This window comes from Pungitius pungitius, chromosome 17 (genome assembly GCF_949316345.1).
Source record: "Pungitius pungitius chromosome 17, fPunPun2.1, whole genome shotgun sequence".
In the NCBI taxonomy this organism is placed as follows: domain Eukaryota; kingdom Metazoa; phylum Chordata; class Actinopteri; order Perciformes; family Gasterosteidae; genus Pungitius; species Pungitius pungitius.
The window spans coordinates 2,739,322-2,751,659 of NC_084916.1; the positions used below are offsets into that span (position 1 = coordinate 2,739,322).

At 42.6% G+C, this 12,338-nt stretch overlaps 3 protein-coding genes across 3 annotated transcripts; all 3 read left to right on the top strand.

Annotated features, from left to right (window-relative positions):
* Positions 1–280: 280 nt before the first annotated feature.
* On the top strand, positions 281–4,353 carry oscp1a (organic solute carrier partner 1a). Its single transcript, XM_062558560.1, has 10 exons — positions 281–546; positions 1,460–1,614; positions 1,971–2,138; positions 2,224–2,304; positions 2,415–2,518; positions 2,901–3,029; positions 3,121–3,175; positions 3,829–3,974; positions 4,052–4,112; positions 4,196–4,353. The coding sequence occupies exons 1-10, from the start codon at positions 435–437 to the stop codon at positions 4,316–4,318; spliced, it is 1,134 nt and encodes a 377-aa protein (XP_062414544.1). The 5' UTR covers positions 281–434; the 3' UTR covers positions 4,319–4,353.
* A 259-nt stretch (positions 4,354–4,612) lies between these two features.
* Positions 4,613–7,937, top strand: lsm10 (LSM10, U7 small nuclear RNA associated). Its single transcript, XM_037474594.2, has 2 exons — positions 4,613–4,814; positions 5,484–7,937. Exons 1-2 carry the CDS (start codon positions 4,613–4,615, stop codon positions 5,960–5,962), a joined length of 681 nt encoding a protein of 226 aa, XP_037330491.2. The 3' UTR covers positions 5,963–7,937.
* Positions 7,938–7,962: 25 nt separating this feature from the next.
* On the top strand, positions 7,963–11,861 carry eva1bb (eva-1 homolog Bb (C. elegans)). Its single transcript, XM_037474590.2, has 3 exons — positions 7,963–8,376; positions 10,205–10,349; positions 10,724–11,861. The coding sequence occupies exons 2-3, from the start codon at positions 10,283–10,285 to the stop codon at positions 11,152–11,154; spliced, it is 498 nt and encodes a 165-aa protein (XP_037330487.2). The 5' UTR covers positions 7,963–8,376; positions 10,205–10,282; the 3' UTR covers positions 11,155–11,861.
* The last annotated feature ends 477 nt before the right edge of the window (positions 11,862–12,338 follow it).

Consider the following 12,338-nt stretch of genomic DNA (forward strand, 5'->3'; position numbering starts at 1 on the left):
TAATTTAATTAAACACTATCTAAGTAAATGAAGATGATCATTATTTAGTTTCTTTTATGTTTGCATCATACCTATAAAGCACAGGATCTTGTGATTTACAGAAATTAAACATCTTCTAAGAGTCATTTACCTTCTGTTGATGGATGTGCTTTGCTTACGTCATCCTTATCCCAGCCAATAAGCTGTCTGGACGAATGCTGATCCTTTCCCTCACCACCTGTTGCATCGTAGTGGGCCAGGTTATCTGCAGAGGCATGATCAGATGAGATTTAGCATAGACTATTTGTTAAAGGTGGCAATTCAAAACGGGAACCATCAGATAATGCATTTTTTATTGACCTGAGTGTGTTTGATCTGACAGGTTCAAACGCTTCCAGCGCCTACGTCGGCACCAGCTTTTGCTTGCGAGTTAATCCCTTATTTGTCTCAGCAAGATGTCTGTGAGAACTCTCCCCCTGGTTTTCATTAATCTGGGTGGAGAGATGCTTTACATACTGGACCAACGCTTACAAGCTCTCAACACGTCTGTGGACAATTCAGAAAAAGGTAGAGGTAGCTAGAGAACGGCAAGGCTTAGTACGTGTGTTACGTGTGTCATTGGTTGTGCTGACCAGATGAAGCCTTGCTGTCTGATGTTCAGTCACTGAAAGTGCACGGCCAAAACGCTATTTTGTTTCGTTTCTTTCTCGGGACTTGGCTGCAGGAATCTGGTCAGAAAATGACAGAAAAAGAGGTACATATGTTTTACTTTAGTGTATTATTGTATATTCACTTCCTTGAGTCCACTAATCAGTGGTGGAGTAAGTCCTTGGAGCTTGAGCAAGTGTACATAATAGGTACCTTCCCACAGTGCCCTGTAGTGTCTCCTACTGGCTGAAATGTGTTTATAGGTCAATTGTACTAAGCGCTTTATAGTAAACACTAGTTCAACAAAAACCCAGTCTAAACGTCCTTGGTTAAAAGACTGTTTGGTATGTCTTTTATTGCATGCAAATAGTTATTCCATTCAAAAGTTATCATATAAAAGGTCGGTGAAATTCTGTTTTGTTCAAATTAAGAACAAGCAAGAAAACTATATCTATACTATATTTTTCTAACTGAATTTAGTGTAATTACTGTAATGAATAGAAAATAAATATTTTAATGAAGCAACATCTTGTTAATTCTTTTTTGTAAATTCAACACAACTAAATGGTGCGGTAACTAATCCAATCATGAAGGAGAAACTCCTATCACCATGGTAGCTAGTTTGGCAGAGTAACTCTAACTTTAAATGAAATATCTAAATATTCTAAAGTGTAAGTTGATTGATCAATGGTAGTAAGTCTTTTTAAGAAGTAGATCTGGCTTCCCGCTACCGGCTGTCCAAAGGCTGCATGCACTAATTGTAATTGTATTTTATGACCCCAAAGAGCCACTTCTAACCACTGTTCTGTTTCTGTCCCTGTTCCTATGAAAGTCATGACTGACATTGTCGGGGCCATGTTTAGTAAGGACTTAATGGATGAACTTCTCAAACCGCAGCAGCTGTATTCTCACAGGACACTGAAAACTGTGCTCACTCGGTTAGCACACACCTCCATCATGAGGTTGAGCCAGGCCAGTATGGACAAAGTATGTACATTAAAAGAAAATGCTCCTAAGTATTTGGTGGAAAATCCAAGTCAATGTTCTAATTAAAGATGGACATGTTTGTATTGACACTGTTGATATATTGATTTAAAGGCCACTGTTGCTTCATTTGGTTTCTGTTTACAGTTGAAAGATCAGATCAAATGATTAAAATAATACAAGCTTCAAAATGGATCCACTGCCAATTTTTCATTTCTTTGTCAATCACAAAACCTACGTCACCAGTTTTAAAACTTGTTTGCAATATTACAAAAATAATACAATTTTCCGTTTGGTAGTAGTTTTGAAAAGGGGACGTGTCCTCAAAATTGACATTTTTTCCTTCTCTTTCCCTGTAGCTTTACGAGCTAATGGTCATGGCGTTCAAGTATCAGGTCTTCCTTTGTCCACGGCCTAAAGACTTGCTGCTCATCACGTACAATCACATAGATACCATCAGAGAATTTGTCCAACACACTCCGGTGGTTGTGAACCAAGTGGACGAGACACATAGGAAGGTCATTGAGGTATATGTACAGTACAATACATTACTGTCTGGATGCCAGTCTTTCTCACATGTGACCTGTTTGTGTTCTTTTGTAATTGCTCTAGGTGTACTCATCTCTGTCAGAGGGGGAATTCCAGCTTCTCAGACAAACACTGCTCATATTTTTCCAAGACTTACATGTTCGCGTGAGTCCTGTTTCTTTTTTTTCTCACTTTACCTCCATGCAAGTGAAATTGAAATATAAACCTTTTGGGGTTTGTTTAATTCATTTTTTTCTTTTTTCCCCTCCTTTTAGGTGTCACTTTTCCTCAAAAACAAAGTCCAAAATCCCAACGGACGTTTTGCCCTCTTGGCATCTGGCCCAGTGCCTCATGGAATTGATGTTCCAGGGCTTATTAGGTAGGAAGCTGACAAACATGGCATTAATTGAGTTCTCATAGTAAGAAAAAATGAACAGCAGGTTTCAGAGTTCTCTGTTAAATGTTAAAAGCCCGCATTTAGCTCAAAGTACCACTGCTACTGTGTTATATCTCATTTAGATAGTTGTGCACTTGGAAAACGTATCATTAAATCTCTCTTTTCTGTTATTTGTCCACTTTGGAGTCTGTTGTTGGGCATCGTCTACACACAAGCCGTCTATCAGCTCACTTCCATCAGTGGAGCCTGATGAGGCTGCTGATGACAAGCTGACGTGTCGTGTTGCGTCTCCTATAATTTTTAACTGCACATAAGAAACATGTCAATAATCCAGAATGTCATCATCTGCTTCCTGTTTCCACAGGATGTTTGACAGAAAGGGCAGAGAAGTGAGACGTGGCGAGTTCCCCACAGGAGGAAGTTACACCAGCCCCATCAGACAAGGGTGTTTTGAACTGCATGGGGACAGAGTCATCAGCCTGGGCATGAACATGTACGTGTGCCCTAAATTTATGTGATCAAATAGTGGATTAGTGAATTTGATGGTATTGTTGTATTTTGTAATTTATTCATTAAAAAAATAGATACAGCGGGAACCATCCAGAGGAGACATACATATCCAAGCCTCCTTCTGTCAAGGTAACAACCCAATATCCCTATATCTGACATTGCCATTGCACGAAAAACACACTAGTAACTTATGTTTCTTATTTTACGGGATCCATTTTTCCATAGCTGCACAGTACCTAAGGTATAAAATGTATTTAACTACGTACATTTTAAGGAAAAAAAGCTCTACTTTTAGAAGATATAACCTTTACCAATTTCTGTAATTACTTATTTTATGCCAAATAACCTTAATAGATAGCAGCAATACTCCACAATCCTCGAGTAAACGCTTTATTTAGACACGTTATTCAATCACTACCTTTTTAAACATATGTTGGACTACTTTTATTCCATGTAATATATACTCCAAAATTTCAACCAAACAGATATTCTAATATTTACTTTGCTACATTTACATTTGTACTAAATTAACATTTACATTAAATTTAAAACTAAAATAGGTTATTTTTCTGCATGAGTACATTTGGATGCATGTACATGTTGTCCCATTCACCTGAATGCATGACCTTCACTAAATGGTATCACTACTAGTATCTGGATACTCTTTCCTTCACAGCGCAACTTAGTCCATCATCTCATATTTTGCTTTTGATGAAGCATCACAGACCGTCTCTCTCTATTAATGTATAACTTTGTTGCACATCCCCACCGCCCTGCCGCAGAAAGATGACGCTCCCAACCTGCTGGCCAAGGAGGAGCTCAATCTGCTGGCTCGTCTGATGGGCAGCATGAAGGCCGAGGACATACCCGAAACCGAAACTGCCTTTCGGATCAACCTGTTTACAACTGACGGAGAGGAGGGGGGCACGTGAGGGCTTTTTGCATTCTCTACTTTCAAAATAACAATGATTTCCTACAACTATGACTTTTATTTGTGCTTAACAGGGAAGCTTCAGGAGGAGCTAAGCAGTCCTCGTTTGAAGTGATAAATATTCAAGCAATCCAGGTAAGGTGATGTAATAAGAAATAAGAAGAATTTTCTTAAATACAGTACTTAAAATACTGTATCTGAGTTTTTGTTGGATTCAGGATGAACAGGCTGCGACTCAGCTGGCCCGAATCGCGGGACAGTTTGCCGAAGGAGACGAGCTGCCTGAAAGTCTCAGCACCAACAAAGGCGCCGACCTGCTGTCCTTGATGGACGACCTTTGACCCAGTTGTGTCATTTCAACACTTCATCGCTTTTATTTTAGCACTAACACTTGAAACAGTACTAGGCAAATGCAGTGAATGTTAGTAAGACCGTATGCTTTTTATATAATTTAATTTTTTGTGTTTTGTAACCTCTATTCATGACACTATTGTAAAAGTCTTAAACGTGACAATGAATTCAAATATATGAGCTTATAACTAACATGTAATGACATAACGTTTCTATACAGTTGCACCAGATAGCCAGTATAATAATCTATAATATTGTAAACATTGACACAATTAGAGGGGGTAATGCTGTACCGTGTATTAGTGATTCCTGAAGCTGCCACAAGAGGGCAGTGTTGTTCTAGTGCGGCGAACAATGAAACGTCATCACGCTGCGCCTCCTCGCTCAGACGTGTTGCACAGAAAGGAACTTGTTCGAGCGGTGGAGCGTCAATTCCATACATTGTTTTGAAGAGTTTGACAGGAAATAAGGATTTGACTAATTCAGGTATGTTCCACACAAAATCCCAGAGTAAAATCTGTAACATTTTTTCTCGAGAGCCGCTTAAGTATTTATTTTGGTCCCAGCAGAAGCTAATGGTAGAAACGGGCCAAAGGTGTAACGTGTGTTGATGTGTTAATGTCAATTCCTCTTCTGCTTTGAAACCTCATTTAACCTCCTGGACATACTTAAAAACACGCTCCATTTAATAATAAGTCTTTCAGAAATATATTACACCTCTTAGACTAATATCTTACTTTTTATTTCCTAAACTCAAACAATGACTTTTCAGCATCTCTGCTGACTAACTTGTTATACAATTAAAAAATACAGTGCTTATCGGTGATAATTAGAGATCAAAGCATAGATTTTCAACGTGATTATTGTGATATTATTCCCATTTTAACAAATTCTACAAATGTAAGATGTTTCATGCTTTTCACCCACCAGTTTAAAGGACTTCTGAAACTACTTGGCACCGACACTTTGGTAACTAGCTTTTATAATGTCCATTTTTGGTTTAGATTTAGTTTAATTAGTTTACAATGTATCATGTTCATATGTAGACGGATGACACGCACACGAATGACCAACGGCACTGAAAGATGTTGATCTGTAAATGCAAATTCTCCTAATGAATTGAATGACAACAGGTGATCTGCTGCTTGTCTGCAGGAAGCCGCCCTCCTCCTCCCTCCTCCTCCTCCTCCTCTTTGAGAACCCCTTCCTCTGCGTCCATGGAGTCCGACGGGAGTGACCCTCCAGCTCCCAGCCGGGCGCCTGTGGCTGAAGTGTTCAACTCCATCCGGGAGCGAGCGATCGCGGAGAACAGCATGGTGGTCCTGCTGCAGGGTCTGCAGGGAGAGGTGACCACGGTGGACCTGAGGAACGAGAGCACGGCGCGCGGCCGCGTGGTCAACGTGGACGCTTTCATGAACGTACGTCTGGAGGACGTGCTGTACAGGGACAGAGGGGGCAAGCTCAGCAAGCTCCAGGACCTGTTCATCACGGGCAGGAACATCCGCTACGTCCACATCCCGGACCACGTGGACATAATGAAGACCATGCAGAGCCAGCTGGCCAAGATCCACCGGGTCCGCAACTTCGCCAGTCACGGAGGAGGCCGGAAAGAGTACGCAAAGAAAAAAAATTAACTTTTTTTTGTGGAGGTTGACTAGTTTGGCAAGACTCCTACAACAATACTTTGGTACAACAAGCCGTTTTTCCTCTTTGCAGATTTGGCTGGCTCAGGGGATAGGTAAATAGATAGATAAAAAAAGTCAGCAATGCAGAAATGCTTTCTTTTTGACATTTTTCTTATTTGAAATGTGTAGAAATAGTTTTTACCTTCACCACAGGCCTCTGAAAAGCCAAATGAAAGGACGTGGAAGGGTAAAACATCCCTCTGTTTGAACTGCTCTCAACTCACACAAGTGATGAGAAGGGCGGCGATATAGCCAGACAAATCTCATTTTACAGTCTTTTTTTTTTTTGTTGACTACGTTATGCATTTTTAGGGTCTACATAATGACCCCAGTGAAAGTAAAAACTTCCCTGAGCCCAAGTTGGCCCTACATCTCCCGTTGTCTTTTCATCTGACCAGACACTGACATTCTGTGAAGCTGGTGAATATTTTGGTTTCTTCTTCAGAAATGTTTCTTTGAATTGATGACTCGACTGCTAGTTGCAGCTCTACAACGCAACTTCTGCGATGAACCACTGGACCAACCCATGAGTGTTTGGTAATGCAGTTTGAAGTTTGTAATTGACACAAAACGTTTTCTTTTTCAATAGAAATTAAAAAATAATTATGAATGAAGACGCTCACAATTAAAAACGGGCTCCGCAAAAGCCATCTCTGTTTCAGCGCGTGTCTGCCGTATCACGCCACAGGGAACACAATCGGGTGCAGTAGTGGCTCGGTGTGTTTTGCCGTTTAGCACCACGGTAAGTTAATAACCGCCCGCATGCAGGGCGGCGTTAGTCACCGCCAGTGCAGCCCGGTGGAGGGAAAACAAGCGGCCGTGTTTCCTCACAGACATCTGTGCTGCGTGCATCACGGCGGGGGGTGAGAGGACCGAGAGGGTCTCGCTAGGAAACGGCCTGCTCAGTGTTCTCCCGACGCAAAAACACCATTGGGAATTTGAGGAATCTGCATAAGGGGGGGGGGTGTTATTCCCACTCCGTGTCAGGAAGAGAGCTGGCCTGACATAACGCAGGCGGAGGCCGCTCTGTAGGGATGGCAGAAGAAGCAATGCGCACGCAGGAATGTCCCTCGGCGGTTGGGTCATTGTTTTGGCCGCGGCCTCGGTGTTTTTTTTCTTTTCGGGACGTTATTTGTCTTTTGAGGGCATCTGAATGACAGCAGCTCACATAATGACTGCTTGCCGCTGCGCTAAATAACACGGCCGAGCACCACATCAACACTCGGCACACTCAGAATAGCACTTTACAGAGGTTCCACCGCACAAACAGGCCTTTACAGGACGTAGCACGGCTCCACCTGTGGTCAGAGCAGTACTCCGTTCTCATGGCTTTTAGTACAAGTACCAAAACACCTTGTTATAAATAGTCTCAGCTTCCTTAAGTGGAAATAAGGAAATGTTATCAGACAGATTTGTAGTAGCAGATGAACCGTATTCAAATACAGTAGAACTCAAGAGGTCATTCGCTATTTGTCTTTCACTTCTACTCCTCTACATTTGCAAATTAAGATTAGTACTACAAAATGGATCAAAGATAAATTGTAATAATATTTCAATACTTTTAATATATTTTAACGTGTCTATACAAATACTTCAACACAATTTGCATTAGAAGGAGTTTTTTTAGAGTACCAAAGTGGAGTAGAAGTATAAAATAGTTTACTTAATTAAAGTTAAGGAGTAAATGCACTAAATAAACACTTGCTGCCTCTACTGTTTGCTTGATAAACTCCACTAAAGACACAAACTGCACTAACGAGGTCTTTTTCTCCGCTTGACGCTGAAATTAAAAACACAAAGAGCACAGTTTACCCAAAGGCCGCCCTGTGCCCACAGCAGCCGGGCTGCTATTTCCTGTCCCACCCTCCCAGCTTCACAGAGAACAGACCTCCTTGTGGGACGTCTGCGGCCAGCCCCCCCCCCCCCCCCCCCCCCCCCCCCTCCCTCCGGTCAGTGCTGGAGCTCAACTCTGCACAGAAGCGGATTAACTGGCTGCCGAAGGGGGATTTCTTGACCAGTTACAGAACTTTGGGGGCTTATATTTTGGAGGCAGATGCCACACGCATTAGCTTCCCTTATCCAACAGGATGGAGGCAACACCTCCTTCTGAACCCGGGAGGACCGTTTGTGGCTGGTCCTCCTCCTCTGGAGGATGACAGGGAGTGGATCGTAGTGGAGGGCTGCTCCCTCTCTGGCTACATCAGCTCCTCCGTCACAAGCACTGAGTGACCAACAGACTCGTACTGCTCCTCCGTCCAAGTGATGGCATCGTGTCCAAGTGTTGGCTGACGGAGGAGCTCCCCGTTTGGATCTAAGCTGTTTGTTTTTCCTGTGGAGCGTTAATCAAACTGCGGCGCACCAAGGTGAGTGATGACTTCAGATGATGTTTGTCTTTCACTTTTATTCCTCTAACAAATGCAGTTTTTGTTAAACGGGCTCTCCTGTTTAACAAAGTGTTTCACATATATATAAGTAACTGCTGTCAAACAATAAACAGGGTAACAAACTAGTTTATTAGTAGCGTCTGGACCGTGTTCTTCACAATACCACAAACCACATAGCTTCAGATCAACACTTTGAATATACATTTCAAGACAAAATCCTTGTTTCGTGCTAGTTTTATATATTCAATCCCATTGGAAATATTCCCTGTCTGAGAAACAGAAGACATTTGGTGAACTACTGTAAAATGACATGTCTCATTTGGACGGTTTCACGTTTCATCTTTTGACTTAAATAGGATTATCCAAGCAGGAAGTGTGGGAGGGTTGAGCAGTGCATTTTATGTGGTTACATAAACAGCTGCAGCTGCAGGGCCTTTGCATGTGTATAGTTAGAGAGGAGTTATTGGACATGTTAGGTGTTAAATGTGTCTGCCCTCGGGACCTCGGCTGCACAAAATGGACATTTGTCTCCCCGTGGAAGTTGTGGTGTGATTTGAGGACGGGCTCTTTCTGTGGTAATGTTAGTGACACAAGAAGAGCATCAGCGTTCCACAACAGGGCTTTTTTAAAAAGAAACAACAGTCTGCTGTGTTGCAACATCATATTTACCTACTAATTTGAGTGGTGTCCGTCTTCTCAACTTAATCCAAGCACGACACCGTAAGTGTTGCAACATGGCAACCTATTCCTTCAAAGACTCAAATTACACACAAAATATGGCGCGATAAGATGGCCGTATCTGGGTTTGATAAACGGTCTGATCGGTGAGCATGCAGAAGCAGGCCAGTTTATAATTAAAACACAAACACGGTTTGACTTTGAAGCGAGCTGAAGCGGACACTAAATTGCCCACTTATGTTGTTGAGGTCTGGGGGCCGCAAATCGAGGGTGCAGATGGAGTCCTGGTCTCCTTCCGTCTGTGAGTTAAATGTCGAGCAGAAGGCCGCGTCGGTGGAGAGTCAGCTGCCACCATGGAGACCACCGGTATAATTGGCCTCTCGGAAAAAAAGAGACTTTGAGAGTGCACAGGTTCTGCTGGGACTCACCAGGATAAAGATCAGGGTGGGAAAGTGACTCTTGCCCCCCCCTCTATACACACACACACACACACATCTTAAATAGCTGCAATTGATTTAGTTTTCTCCCTGGAGAGAAAGCAGCAGAAAGAAAAACATTGGCTTCCCACGCACACTGTTGTTGTAATGACAGGGAACGTGAGGGGGTGGGAAATATCAGCCATCGTGTCATCATGTTTACATCAAGCTTCATTGTAGCTTTGAGACCATCTGCACCAACCCAAACTTCAACACCATCTAACCCTCTATCGCTCTCTGAAAGGGACAGTTATGGAAAAAAACCTACATTTTCAAAGATAATAAGATAATAATAAATGCAAAATAAACCAAATCAAAATTGTCGTTTTCTTAAGAAATTACAATTTTCACAGGAGTCTGTCATGTGAGTTGCTCTCTGTGGGAATTAAAAAGGCGCCGTGACGGTGGAAAAAAAGAGCCTCCTCATAAATTTAGACGTGCCCATCAGACACAGAGGGCCACATGTTGTGTAAAACACTGAGGATACAAAGTCCTTGTCTACTGACCTCTGACCCCAGTGTGGATAACAGGAATGATGGGCCGGGAACACAGGCTTTTGGCACAGGGTTTATAGTGACACTAAGTAATATCATATATTGTATCACAATGAAACATGAATGCACTAACCTCCTACTTGTGTATTTCTGTGACAGGATTTGTCGCTGCTGTTGAAGTTCAGCGTATCGCGGAGAGAGAGAGATGGTCGCTGTTTGAACCCGCTGCGCACCAGGATGGAGCCTATTAAGAGAGACATGGAGCTGCTTAGCAACAGCATGGCGACCTACGCTCACATCAAAGGTGACGACCTCTGCGTGTTTCTTTAACTGGGCCTTTCAACCTGACGCTCCAGGCTCCCTCAGCGGCTCAGCCCATTGATCTATGGTGTCTCAAGATAAATACCAGGGCTGGAAATACACCAAAACAAGTTTTCCTAAATGTTTGGGATATTTTGTGCAAAAAGGCGGGGGGGGGGGGGTTGTTACAAGCCTCTAAAACATTTGAAGTTCTTCGGCCTTGGGGCACTTTCTAGAGATTGTTTTCCTTGTGCGCTGGAAGGATACGGTTCTTTTTTTCACAAATGTCGTTGTATTTGTACAGTTTATACAAACAAAGTACTTACGGTGGTCATATGGAACCTGTCCTTAACCCTAACCCTTTCTCTGCCCTCACAGCCAACCCAGAGACCTTCGCCCTCTACTTCGTGATGGGCGTCTGTCTCGGCCTGCTCATGGCGCTGTGCCTCCTGGTGGCCGGCATCGCCTGCAGGACTCGGCGCCACGGCAGACCGCCCCCGCTCCCCGGGAGGAGACAGCTGAGGGAGTCCAGCAGGGGAGAGGAGGAGGAGGAGGAGGAGGAGGGCATGGCGGAGGACGATGGGGAGGAGACGGAGATCCCTAAAGTGACAATGGAGCTCATGAGCGATCGCAGCAGCCAGTCCCACGGGACTCTGAGGAGCGCGAACGTGTTCGCGTCCGCCGAGGAGCTGGAGAAGGCGCGGCGTTTGGAGGAGAGGGAACGAATCGTCAGGGAGATCTGGAGGAACGGACAGCCGGACATTCTGGTCACGGGGACGGGGACTATTGGACGAGTGCATTACCACTAACAGACACGGTGCCGTAAAGATGCACCTCACCGACTGCAAGTCGCAGGACGTGCGTAGTATTCGATTGACATTTTGATTGGTGTGGCAACTCAAAATGTCCAATATTAAAGTAAAGGATTAAGCAAGAATTATTGAGGTGGTGTGGAGAGATTACACGCCTTGGACCCCCCAGTCACAGCTGGTAGATGAGGCCCGGGAAAGGGAAGTTTGGGCTCCCCTGCTGGCGTGTGACCCCGGATAAGTGGTTTAAGATGACAGACTCCCTCCCTGTTTTTATGCCTTTATCATTTTTGGACAATTTTCAAATAAATAAAACATCATGATATGCAATATATTCACAATGCTTACAAATTTATTACATTTTTTCAAACTCTGCTTTAAGTTAAATGTTGTTTAATGTTAATTGATCAAGAAAATAACATTTTTTCCTGATTTAAAGCACTATCAATCTTTTGAGGACCGGGGTATAATACATTGATATAACAAGTGTTTGTATGTATACTATGTATACTAGTTATAGTATACATTTTTTCTGCATTTGTTTATATTGTAGTTCTTAATTTTACTCATGAATTCAATATTCAACATTCTTTGTTTCCGTAGCTTTTTTTTTACACTATATTCACCTAATTGTGTGCAGTAATGAATTGGCTTATGTGAATTTAACCGTTTTTCTGCTATGTAAAAAATAAAAAGTTTTTCCTTTTCAACCAAAGAAGCTATATTTATCATTGATTATAGAAGGAAATTGTCTTTATGCTAACGTTTTAGCATTAGCTGGAGCCAAGAGACAGTTAGCTCACTTAGCTTAGCACAAACACTGGAAAAAGTAAGAAATGCCTCAAGCAGAGCCTCTGATGACAAGTCCACAAAAAAGCTCCAAACGATATTCCATTCGCTCTAAGCAGTTTGATAGTAAATTCCACGTCTTAATTGGTATGACACCATTGCTAAAACTGGATTTGGAATTGATAAATAATGCTTTAGCAATCAAGACAATACATCAGTTATCAAAAACAAGATTGATTGATTGAATCTACATGATTTAAAAATTTGTTTAATCATTTTGTGCTCTAGAAACTGCACAAATAATCTGCATATTATTCCAGAACAGAAAAGAGATGAGGTCAGTTTCACGGTGGATTATTCTCAGCAGAGAAATCGTGAGTCCCACAGAAACCCTG

What these genes read in the sequence shown, in the direction of transcription:
- oscp1a (XM_062558560.1), top strand. Translation starts at nt 435, where the DNA reads ATGTCTGTGAGAACTCTCCCCCTGGTTTTCATTAATCTGGGTGGAGAG. An exon ending in CACATAGGAAGGTCATTGAG is followed by an intron (nt 2,139 to 2,223) that starts GTATATGTACAG and finishes TAATTGCTCTAG; the next exon opens with GTGTACTCATCTCTGTCAGA. An exon ending in CCAAGCCTCCTTCTGTCAAG is followed by an intron (nt 3,176 to 3,828) that starts GTAACAACCCAA and finishes GCCCTGCCGCAG; the next exon opens with AAAGATGACGCTCCCAACCT.
- lsm10 (XM_037474594.2), top strand. Translation starts at nt 4,613, where the DNA reads ATGCTGTACCGTGTATTAGTGATTCCTGAAGCTGCCACAAGAGGGCAG. An exon ending in TAAGGATTTGACTAATTCAG is followed by an intron (nt 4,815 to 5,483) that starts GTATGTTCCACA and finishes GCTTGTCTGCAG; the next exon opens with GAAGCCGCCCTCCTCCTCCC.
- eva1bb (XM_037474590.2), top strand. Translation starts at nt 10,283, where the DNA reads ATGGAGCCTATTAAGAGAGACATGGAGCTGCTTAGCAACAGCATGGCG. An exon ending in GACCTACGCTCACATCAAAG is followed by an intron (nt 10,350 to 10,723) that starts GTGACGACCTCT and finishes CTGCCCTCACAG; the next exon opens with CCAACCCAGAGACCTTCGCC.